Source organism: Dicentrarchus labrax, unplaced genomic scaffold, assembly GCF_905237075.1.
Source record: "Dicentrarchus labrax unplaced genomic scaffold, dlabrax2021, whole genome shotgun sequence".
NCBI lineage: Eukaryota > Metazoa > Chordata > Actinopteri > Moronidae > Dicentrarchus > Dicentrarchus labrax.
In genome coordinates, this window is record NW_026136707.1 from 9467525 (window position 1) to 9480464 (window position 12940).

The 12940-nt window shown below is 42.0% G+C and overlaps 1 protein-coding gene across 5 annotated transcripts in view; it reads right to left on the reverse strand.

Annotated features, from left to right (window-relative positions):
• ddr1 (discoidin domain receptor tyrosine kinase 1) overlaps window positions 1–12940 on the reverse strand; it is a 39687-nt gene that overhangs the window by 20248 nt on the left and 6499 nt on the right. For all 5 annotated transcript variants that reach the window (XM_051406010.1, XM_051406012.1, XM_051406009.1 and 2 more), the window contains exons 2-5: window positions 6072–6229; window positions 3810–3912; window positions 1042–1117; window positions 185–337 (exon numbers count right to left, since the gene is read on the reverse strand). In XM_051406010.1, the coding sequence (XP_051261970.1) occupies window positions 185–337; window positions 1042–1117; window positions 3810–3912; window positions 6072–6171 (432 nt within the window). In that variant the 5' untranslated portion in view covers window positions 6172–6229. The remainder of the gene's footprint in view (window positions 1–184; window positions 338–1041; window positions 1118–3809; window positions 3913–6071; window positions 6230–12940) is intronic.

Consider the following 12940-nt stretch of genomic DNA (forward strand, 5'->3'; position numbering starts at 1 on the left):
GATATTGAGCTGTTTCCTATCAATAATGGAGAGTCAACCTCAACTGTATGTTCCCTTGTGTCCGTTTGCCCCCAAGCTCATTTAAAGACATTCAAACTTTCACCTTCCTTTATTCATGTGCACATTAAAGAAACAGTGGGCTCCAGCTCTGTCGCAATTAACGAGACAAAAAGACCCTGCTTACTTCCTGGCTCCAGCGGTCCTTCCAGGTGATCCATTTCTGTCCGTCGCGGGAATAGCGCAGTCGATAACTGCGGGCAAACTCCTGGCCGTGCCCGTCGGCATGACGACCCTGGGTACCAACCAGAGCCAGGAAGTGGAGTTTGTGCAGGTCTACCTGCAGGAGACACGAAATACATTAACAGATAACAGACTGACACAGAGAAAAAGTAATAAGATTGATTAACTTATATATACACGGCTGAATGTCTCTTTAAATGTAGATTTAAAAGGTTTAGGTTTGCATTTTGGTAATTAGGCTTATTCCTGTTCTTGCAGAGAGTTAGATGAGAAGATCCATACAACTCTGATACCGGTCCATTAAATGTAAATCTACAGCCAACAGCCATTAGCTTAGCTTAGCACAAAGACTAGAAACGGAGAAACAGCCATCCTAGCTCTGTTTAAAAGGTAGAAAACATATAGAACCACAAAATGAAATTTTTCCCCACTTGCTGTTGACTTAAACAAGATACACAGTTTTAATTACTAAGCTTTAGAGATGCTGATGGGTGGATTTTGCCTGTTTCTTCTAACTGCCTTCTGGCTCTAGCTTCATATGGACAGATATGACATCGGTATCAATCCTCTTATCTAATTGAGCAAGAAAGCAAATACATGTATTACCCAAAATAAACTCTATGTACAATAGTGGCATACATCATAGCTGCTCTAAAATCACTCTAAAGCAGAATGGACGTGGGTGGATTAAAGCTGTTATTAAAGCATGATTGAATAAATGCATTACTTTTGTAATGCAGTCTCTCCAGTCTGCTTCATAATAATAATTTAACAGTTGACAGCAATTAAATGTTATCCGACCTGTAGGTATTCTGATCCACTGGGGTAAACGGCTCCAGCAGGACACCACGCTCCATCCCCCTCTCCAGTACTCAACCTGAGAGAAACAGAGGCGTATTAATGTTTTATAAGAAAATTAGAAAAAAAACAAACCCTGCCTAAATATGTTATTTTTAAAAACTGAAAAGTTCACTAAATCCCAGCCCCATACCCAAACATTCACATGCAGAGATACAAACACATCCACAACAAGACTACATCAAAAACCCACAGTGCCGGCAGCACACAGAGGTACAACAACTGAGAATTCAGTAGAAACAGTCCGACCCTCGTCTAACACCATGCATATTGGATTCCACAGCAGCCAAATATTCACACATAAATAGAGCAATGTTGGCTGAAAGAGAAAAAAAAACAGACTTGGCTATGGTCAAAGGAATACCGTGGGCAAGACTGCAGACAGATGGAAAATACAGAGAGCACACGAAGAGAAGAAAAGAGATGAAAGAGTAGAAAATTACTAGCTCTTCCACATTCTTCAAACCTCACAACAAGATCGGGTGTAGAACGTCAGGACCAATCTTTACTCACAGCTCCTCAGGCTTGCTATGACCACACACATGCACCACTGAGAGATTTTCACTCAGTGTGACCTTCCTCAATCCAGCCTGAGAAGAAAAGTCCACACTACCACCACACACTGGCCACATAAAGACCACAAAGTTGGCTGAGTGTCTTGTGACGTCAGATCATCTCTTGTATGAGGAGCTTTGGAACAGACGCCAGGCCACAACCAGGCTCTGACCACTCTGGGGCTTCTCTCAAAATGAAAGCTGCTGCTCAGACTACCAAAACAAATCACATCAACTCGGCGACACTGACAGTGGCGCTAGTATTTTAATTAATCCCGTTCTCTCCTCGGAGGGTGAGATCATGCACCCGGAAACCGCGAGATGATATCAACACATTAGTGCTCCACAAAGTGCCCTGTGATGGAGGGAGAAGAGGATGAGGAGGGAGAAAAAGAGGAATGTGGTTGTGCAGAGTTCAGTCCACCGTGCATCAGCTTGCAGGATTAACATTACAGCACACTGTTCTGCCAAGTACCTAATTTCTCTCTGCGTCTGTCGCTTCCTACCTAAATACCAGCCAACAATTCATTCCTCTTCCCTTGTTCTCAATTACCTTATTCGCTCCATCTCTCCACCACTCGCTCAGACCTGCCTCAGAGTAACAAGAGCCATGACAAAGAAATACTCTGCATCCCACAATCCCTCCATTCACTCAAAACCTTTCCTCAAACACTGTTTTCAAATTAATTTCTCTCCAGCTTTCAGCACACCATCGCAGTGATCCACCTTTCACTTGTTTTCTTTTTTTTTTAAATGTCCGCTGCTCTCTGTTTTTCTCTCTCTCTCTCCCCCCGATGTCTCTTAAAAAGAGTTAGGGCTAATAATCATTTCCACATGGTTAGACACTCAGCCAAGAGACCCAACCCAACAGAGACAAATGCACACACACACAACACACACACACACACACACACACACACACACACACACACACACACACACACACACACACACACACACACACACACACACACACACACACACACACCTTCAAATGCTTTTACACATGGCTGTAGCATGTTGCAGGCCTAGCTTGGCTCTCATGAATCTGACCTCGCTGTAATATAATTACCGAGTGGGTTTTACAAAGACACACACTATCATCTTCTATCATAATCTAATAGACCTCTGACAAATTACTTGAGCTCTGGTGCCAACAGACTGGAAAGAAGGCATGCAGACAAACACATCAGTCCACAGTGACATGTGCATATGTTCCTGTACTAGACGTACTGTTACTTGACTTAAATTTGATTCCAGCAGAAGATCACTTGCAATGAAGTACAATAGTAGCTCTTTTGAAGGCCACTCTTCCTAAAAGTTACCCAGCAACTAGTCAAATGAAATGGTCAATGTAACACCTCGACTGTCCTAAATCAACACTGATAATGTTACCATTTAATACCAAATAACCATTTTGTTACACTTTATATAATCTACTGTATATCAATTGCTATACTTTACAAACTATGATACGTTTTAGAAATTTTAATGCACTTTCTACTGGTCTCTTTTCATTTCTGTAATATATGAACATTAATTAGCAGTCTTGAAGTTGCATAATCTATCCAATGAATATCAAGTCTGCATTAATGTTACATTGTCATTATAAAGCAATGCAGTTTAATTATAAACTGATTTGATAAGTCTGAATTCATCAGTGGTTGTCCTTTTCTCATTGTGATGTAGACACATACTCCAGGGTGTGTCAGTGCACCTTCACATTAGCAGGAATGAGAATTGATAAGACTTTATTGATACCAATGCCATTATCAACTCTGCTTATTAGCCCAATTCTTACACTGGCTTTCAGCAACAACACAACAGTTTTATTATCTCGGAGTCTGAACACAGTGCAGAAACAGAGTAGAGTCATAGTCATTTGAGTTCCTTTGTCAAATGAAGCCACACTTACGGCCTTTTATTCCACTCTGCCATTCCTCATTGTGTTCTGCAAAGTTGTATGATGCAACAGAGCAGACACCCATTAGTGATGCTGGGTGTGATCAGAAACAGTTAAAACTGTTTTTCAACCTGTTGTTAAGTTACTCTTTAAGCAGAATTACAGTTTTTCGACTGTAACCACACAAAGACTAGAGCAAAAGCCACTTGGTTATTGTGGTTTCTACCCTGCACACACACTCACACATTTCCTACCTTCCATGTTTGGCTTCAGTGGAGTCTGACCAGGCGCTGGAGGCAGTGATGTCAGAGTCTGGGATGGTGCCATCCTCCATCCCCAGGGCGTAACGACACTGAGCTGTGAGGAAAGAGAGAGACATGAGCAATATTCTCATCTGTATGGAGCACATGTCCAGTGGAAACTTAATATTTCCATTAGAGTGTCAGCAGCCATCATTGGTCACGGAGCATAATGTTGTTATGTCATCTCTGGGAAAACTTCCGGACTTCATGCTTCATAACCCACACAGACAGAGAGGAGAAGGAGAAAAAATGCCAAACTCTACAGTAAAATGTTCCTGTTCTCTTATTTGTTACAGAATCACTCAGGGTAGAGTCTGTTTTGCATCACTCGTTCCTGCAAGTCCCCTTTGTCTTGTAAAAAGTGGCAGTCATTAAAATTCTGCATCTTTATTGTAACCAGTGGCCCCCTGTGAGACCTCTTGACCTGTCTTCTGAGACTACACCTTTCCTGTGCTATCCAGCATAGTCCCTGTTCCGGTTACCACTGCTTGGGGATTTGGAGGAAGAGAACAAAAGAGGGAAAGAAACGAAGGGCGAATGAAAGAACACAGACAGGTCTCAGATAGCTGTGCTGACTCCGCTCCAGCGACAGCGTTATCAAATGATCCAGATAGCATGGTCCCAGGCAGGGATTACCCAACGACCCAGCTATCCACTCTGAAGTCAGTCATGAGGAGGAGATGGTGGTGCAGGGGGGGAGTGAGAGGGTGAGGGTGTGGGTAGTGATAAAGTGGAAAGGGGTACTGACAGTGATATGGAGGGTGACAGAAAGAGGCGGGGGTGGGTGTCTAACTCAGTTTCTGTCACTGAGTCAGCGGACAGGAATGTTGGGCTGGATGACAAACCCTAAAAACCCCAACGTGTCCTGCAGACACACAGACAGACACACACACAGGCACACACACACACACAGACAGGCACACACACGCACACACACACACACACACACACACACACACACACACACACACGCACACACACACAGGCACACACACGCACACACACACACACACACACACACACACACACACACACACACACACACACACACACACACACACACACACACACACACACATCATCCACACCCTACAGACAGGTGCCCATTTCATTACATCATCATCATCATCACCAGTCAACTCCCCCACCATCTGCAGTCTTTTTTACCTCTCTCTGAGTCCTCTGCTTTCGCCTTCTATTTATTTATTTTTCATAAAACTTTAGCCCACGCACTAAACCTTTTTGCTCACACTGTCTAGCTTGAAGACAAAGTGTGTGTGTCTATGTTTGTGTGTTGTGCCTCAGTTTGTTCCTCCATCTCAAATCTCAATATTAGATATTAGATTTAATATCTAATATTAGATTTAATCTAATATCTGTTATTAGATATTAGATTAAATAATATTAGATTATTTAATGCTGACATGATAAGTCAATAAATCAATCAGAAGTTCAACAACCCATAACAATTTTAAATGAATTATGCTACAAATGATTATGTTTACTATTGATTAATCTGATATGACTGATTGTTTCAGCTCTAATTAGGATTATCTATTAATAATCTGAGTCATTTATCAAGCAAAATATTCTAAACATTTAATGGATGGAGTTTCTCACATAGAAGAATTTGCTGGGTTGATGAATAGACAAAAATAATCAACATAATAATTCAACAACAACAATCAATACTTCTTCTTTGTCTTATTCAGTCAGAAGGTCGACCACGCTGCAAACAGTCTCCTCTGGTTACACCTGGTTGGCTCTCATTCACTAACCCCTCATGCGCTCCCTTCCCCGACATTTTGACTGACACTTTCATGAGCTGCCTGTGCATTAGCGGTCTTGACGAGCCGGGGGGGGGTGCCCAGCTACCTCATTCTCCTATTACACAAGACTGGCTGGCAGACAGGGGAGAGGACATAGGATAGCCTGTTGATAGCGGATGGAGAACGAGCCTTACTGATCTGAGAATGTGAGGAGAATGCCGGAGCAGCAGGACGGACGATGGCTGTGTCCATGGACAAAGGGAGAGAGGAAGAAACAAGCATGTCTGAGTTTGTGGGAATGAAAAACAACCTTGTAATGTGGCAACTGCCAAGCTGTTGATAAATGTGGCAGTTTTTTGGGGTGAGAGAAAACACAAAATTGGGGAAACAGTTTACCAATCACCAATTTAGATGTTCTCTTGCATGCGTGTCTATGACATCCTACCTGGGTTAAAGTGCCACTCATGGTCCACTGAAGACGACACCAGCGCCACAAGGACTGTGAGCACAGTGACAGGAAACAGCCGCAGGGTTGGCGAGGCCATGACAGCAGCAACACACCTGGTTACCTGTCCGGAGACACACTGATGACCACAGGCATACCTGTCGCAGAAAAAGACATGTATTTATTTTTTAAAGCTTTTTGGGGCATTGTATGCTCTATTAGACAGTAACAGCTGGAGAGGTGGACAGGAAAGGCAGGGGAGAGAGAGTGGATGACATGCAGCAAAGGAATGAAACACGGGTCACTGCAATAAGGACTCGGCCTTGATACATGGGGCGCATGTTCTACTTCAGGCTTGTTGAATCCGCACAAAGCACCATGAACCCACAAATGATTTTATTTTCGCACCCACATACAGTATATATTACACACACAGCTACAGCCTCAGGCAGCTGGGTTCACAGGCTCACCATCTCCATCGATAACTCAACTCTCGCAATCAAATCCTCTTATTCAGAAGCACAGAGCATGTCTCACACTCATTTGTTTCTCAACATTTATGCATGCCGAGCTCAGCAATGGGCCTCAGAGGAGCAAGCACAAAGCCATGCAACAAAGGCCACTTTCACACGCTAATTTGTTTTTCTCTCTGGCAGCAGAATGCAGGGATACAATACTACTTTGCTGTCTTTAGAACAGGGTACAAACAGCTTGGTAATTGAGGATGGTATAATTAGCTGGTCCCATTTACTCCCAGAGAATTTTATTCCTTCTGTATTTGAAATGCCAATAATTTCTCCAAATTACTAATTTCAAGGCCACTTTCCCTTAATAGGACAAAATGTATTTGGAGCACCCGGTTGGAGATGCTTGTTTGGAATAAATAACAGACATATGAAACTGTAAGAGTGAAGAAATGAAAGCCAATTTGTGAGAGAGAACAGATGTACAGATGTCGTAGTATTTTGAGGTAATGGGGACATAAACATGGTTAGCTTAGTACAAAGCAAATGACTTGCTCATAACACCACAGCATAGACATTTTGCATGCGTCGTTGAGTCACTTAAAAGATCCTTGAGAGCATAAAACTTACAAAACACCTATACTCCTACACCTTGCTACTTTATTGGATACATCTTGCTAACACTACTGCAGTCTAGTACTACAGCCTTGCTTACACCTTTATGAAGGTTTTACTGTTAAACACACACACACACACACACACACACACACACACACACACACACACACACACACACACACACACACACACACACACACACACACACACACACACACACACACACACACACACACACACACACACACTTTTTTTTAGAGCAGTGTTGATTCAACTAAATAATCATTATGGACTGTGTGGTCCTGTTGAATTGTGTGATATACAGAGAGATGACAAATTGACAAACTAAAGCTTTGAAAATGATCATTCAGTTGAATCAACACCTCTCAAAGGTTTCAACAGAACAATGAAACTGAACAATATAACCTACATGAAGGTAGGATTTACAGTAAGGCTGCTGTATTAGACTTTATCAGTTTCAGCAAGGTGTAGCTAATAAACCGAGTGTAGATCTACAATATTTTCAAAAGGACAGTACTCAGTGCTTTCTTCTTTAAAAAGACTTGTGCTTTTTGTCTGACAATACCAACACAATTTTACAAACGAATATTTGAAAAATACAGAAAGAATAAGCCCATTTCATTTCTCAATCCCTTGTGCATATTTTACTTTTGAACGTGTTTGAGGAAGACTTCCAGTGGTGTAACAAGAGGGAGGACAAAAACTATGATAAGTGGAAGTCTGAAGTGGGAGTGACAGCTGGGAGAGACAGAGGGGCCAAGCTGTCTTCCCTGTAGACCCTCTGTGTTTCGGCTTCATCTCTGACTAGAGACTGGCACAGGCCAACAGCTGACACACAGCTGTAGTGACAGAAAATTGGAGAGGCAAGTCGTCAAAGGGGGAATGTATGGAAACAGAGTGAAGTAGTAGAGTAGAGTTAGCTTAGGCACAACAGGGCGGAGACGATGGAACAAGCACAGCGATGACATGGGTACATGTGTGTTTGGGAGGAGGGGGAAGGTAGTGTAGAGAGGGTGACTTATGGCCTCGTGGTGCGTGTATGCATGGGTGCGTGGGGCGTGTATGTGGGCATAGAGGAGATCTCAGGGATAGCCAGCCAATGCAGCTGTCCTGAATGGGAGACACAATGCAACCGATACATGCCGCATGTGTTCCAAGTGGGGGGGAAAATATGGAGAGAGAAAGAGAGACATCTTTTTCTTTTCTTCACAGAAAAACACCCACGTTGTCCAAATGAGTATGTGTGGGAACCTGCCAGATGATAAAATGCTGAAATATGGGGCTTACTGGACTAAGCTGCACGTGCAAAAATCAGAGCTGATGACTGGGGCAAAAAATCCAGGGCAATCACCATAACAACCAATGTCAACAAACATTATCCTCCACAGTGTCTCATCACTGTTTCTGTCACACACATACACACACCACAGAGAGACAAAGACATTATAAAGAAGAGAATAAAACAAGTCGGATAAATGTTTTGGCGAGGAGGAACAAAAGTGGCCACAGCCATCTGAGAACATTGTTGTTGAAAAAGTCAAGTGGTGTTGAACAGCTGTGGTTAGTGCTCAGAGAGAGGAGAGAAGAGCCCGCTGTGTTCTGGAGGAGGCAGCACAGTGTGGAGTCCAATCTACACTCTCACATTTTGTCCCGGCTAATCCATAAAAAGGACTAATGAATACTTATGAGCAGCTGCTGTTTCTGTCCCGCACCACAAAACACAACTGACAAGAGAGCGACGGAGTCAAGAGCAGGGAGACACGCAGAACTTTTTTAGTTAGCAGCCATTGCATCATTAAAGATAGTTTGCCAGAGCCTCTATAATTAGATTGCTTCAGAAAACTGGCAGCACTGCCTTGGCACTGGTTAGCGTATTTTCTAGAGAGCCCCTCATGTTGGAACCAAAGGTTTGCATTCGCTGTTCTTTCCAGTTGTATAATAAAGCATGTCCAAATGTCAGTGGTGACCTAAAGGGTTATTCAGGTGGTCTTGCATGTTTTAGCCCATTAACTGCTGAGGATTTAAAAAAAATATATCATGCCTCACTGGCTTTTTTCCTAGATTCCAGGCAGTCATTACTTTAAGTCTGTGTCAGTACATAAAAATCAACATGCGGAGACCTGAATCCTAAGAGAGGTAATCAATCACAGTCAATATTTAGTTCACATTTTCTTAGATACATAATCATCATCTGAGACTCAAGAAAGCTGCAACATGCAGCAACATGTAAAAAAAAACAAAAAAACAGAAACTTAATTTACAATATGCTTTTCCCAATGAATGTTTTGTTTTTTTTATTCCATTTAGGTTTTGCAACAACAACTCATTTTAATGTTATGATTCTTAGCAGCCCAATGTACTAATGTTAGTTGAGAGTTGTTGGAGAACCATCTTGCAGTGTAGCTATAAAACTCTAGGCAGTGGCAGTCAATATCTCTCAGTCAGTCCTTTATCCAGACTGAAATATCTAAATAATATAGTAGTTCAGACATATGTATCCCCCAGAGGATGAATCATACCTAGAAGGTATCTGGTAAAATACTGCAACATCTACTAGAATGATTGGCACAAATAACCACCAATATGATTTTGTTAATTTCCTCTGGCACAACCATGAAGTTGGAAGATGGTGGTTTTAATGAACTGTCATGAAATTTGGTCCAGACATTCATGCCCCTGCAGGAGATCACTTAACCTTCCCTCTAGCTCCACCATCATTCCTCATGCTCAAACCTAACCAATCAAACCAATGATGGAAATAAGAACTAGCCAATCAGCAGCAGACTAGGGGGGCGGGTCATGACTTCACCACCATAGGGGGAAAAAAACTGGCATACTGCACAGCCTGACAGAGCCACTATCAGACTCTTAGTTAAAACATACCCTGCTCTAATCTGCATTATGTGCTCATAACTTAACGCTGCCAAAAATAATACTGATTCCTACTGATGTTTACTATGATGGATGACCTATTATAAGCATGTTAGTTGTTAAACCAACTGTTACATAACAGGGAACTAAATGTATCTATAATGGACTGATTTAGAAAATGGAGAGCAGTGATATAAAGTATATGATTATGATTTGAAGTTAATATTCTAAAGCTTTTAAGCCTTGCTTCTTTGCTTTTATTGTCTTTCCTGTCCATACACGGGCCTCAGCGTGTGAAGTCTCCAATCACGGCCAGACAGAGCAACATGATGCCTCAGTTAGACATGACTAATGGCCACTGGGAGACAGAAAGCAGTGAGCTCTTTGTTTTGGATTTCCGTCAGTGAGTGAGCAAGCTGGTGAGGTCGTACGCACCACTACCTCTGAGTCCTGGAGAGAAGTAAGCACGGATTAATCTTCAATCTTCGCAACACTTTGAAGGGTGAGACTCCCAGCCACAGAAACAAGGTCGTTGGATGCTTTCCTGAAAACAGGCTGGTTTCCATGTGAGGGAAATGCTGTTCGCTGTGGGGCCCCTGTTTCCTTGTTTTTACAGACCCACTCCAAGGGCAAGTATAAGTTGTTTGGCTGCACAAATCTGTCCATGAGGTCCCTTGTTTCATCTTGAAATAATTTCCTTCTTCCTAGTTAAATATTAAAATATCACTCACAGTGTAACATTAACTTCAGAGTAAGGAAACAATACAACTACCCACCCTTAGTCAGTGAGGATGGAAGCTAAAGAGGCTAGAGACATTTTCTCTTGAAACTGAAAATACAGGCAGTGCACTTTTAATAATTACCTACACTGACCTCCACAGATGATCCACAATGTGTCAGGAAGCTAAGGGTAATGTTTTGGCCGCTGTTATGGCCCTCTATTGGTCATAGTGTCGGTCATACATTGGTCATCAAATTGTTCAGCTGTGTGTCACAATATTCATCAATACAAGGAAGTGCCAGTCACGACTGTGGAATCTGATTTAGCTGAGTTTTACCAGAGGTCGAGGAAACAGAAGGGAAGAACAGATGAGTCATTTAAACAAGGTAATGAGAGTTGAAGGAGAAGACAGCAACAGTAGTCGAGTCAGGAAAACAACAAGGTAAGGAGAAAGTGTAACATGTGACTGAAGGATGACTGAAGGTGCTGGTGAATCATGATAAAACACTGAAGTAAGCGTGGCAGGGGGATTGTAAAGGAAAAAACTGTTTCCAGGAATAGTTTAGTAGTGCTGAACATCACATGACTCATTAAGACAGCTCAGCTTTCACGCAAAAAATACCCAATTCAAAACACAGCTTCCTGGAGGCACAGTCACAGCAGGGCAGTATCATAAAGCAGTGCTGTGCAACAACACATCGCATAACAAATCTAATTCACGAGGTAACACAGAGTGTAGTGGAGACCCATGAGCTGAGGCTACCCTCGAGGGTAGTGCAAAAACTGGTAAAAAATGAATGTAATAAAGTTGGGTTCATTTGCATGCGGCTACACAAAGCTGAAATCAATCATAACTAAATAGTGAAACTTCCATCTTTTCCCTTTTTGCTGCCTACTTTATATTTGGAAGCAGTTCCACTTCAGTTCAGCCCATACCAGTTGCAGCACTGCTCAGCATATCTGCATGGTGGACAGAGACAAATGGTGACTGATTACCACAGGTTGGTCTGGCAAATGAAGAATGCCCTCATCAACAGCAGCCCCACAAACCGATTTGTAAGTGTAGGGACAAAGCATTACACCAAGGTGGTTGCCAGAAACACATTTTCCTTTGGTTCCCTTTCCTTTTTTTGGGGGCATTAGGATGGCCAAGAAGCATCCTGGAGGTGGTACACACTACAGCCAAAACACACACATCTATTCCAGTTTAAAACATGTGTGAAATGTAGAAATAAACACTGAATATTCACATGTACCCAAGACAACAATACCTTCAAAAAGGCACAAGGTAGCGCTGCACCAAAAACTATTTAAAAGTCATTTAAGGAGGTGTGTAGTCATCCACCAGAGGGGAGGAGGCTGTATTGGTCATATTTAATGTGTTTGCAGTAGATAGTGTTCAGTGGTTCCTGAAAGAGCTAGAGCTATAAATCAATATATATCTGCGGATTATTAACTTATTTCAGATGTATAGGCAATAATAACAAGAACAAGAAATTGCAGTGCAGAAATGCTAAAGATATCATTTTTGGTAACTTAGAAACAGTGTTTCCATTACAGATCATCAGAATAGCTCCATCTTTCTTCTTGGTCTAGATTGCCTAAAATGTGGGATCGGGTACTGACGATCAAAAGTTGATTTCTGGTAGTGTACTGTTAGATAAATGTCAGCAATATGACAGAAAAGATGGATAAAAGAAAGTTCTATGGCATTCATTATCTGTATGTATTCGTTCTACCTGAGCCAGAACATACAACAACGATAGCAATCACAGAGGGTTAGTACTACACAGCTGTTATGATATTGGAATCGGTATAGAGAAGGAAATAATGGTATCAGAACATCTCTTCTATCCAAAGATGTTTGTTTAAAAAAATGAATGTCATTTTATTGGTCTAGGCCTCAAAAATCCAGGTTTTCTGAACAGAATTACAGTTTATCCAGAACCTCCTCTGTAGTCTGCCCCACATGCCTTAGTGCTCTGAGAACAATGTCGCTGTCATATTGCTTGTATTATACCCTGGTAATGTCACTTTTTTGGCAGCTCTTTTATCCAACCTTTGTGTCAATTAAAAGCTTGTGAAATGTTGTGGAAAAGGCGACGATTGCTTTTGACATTCATCACAAAAAATGAGTGAGCTACAAATCAAAGAAAGCCGCAACCAGGTAGATC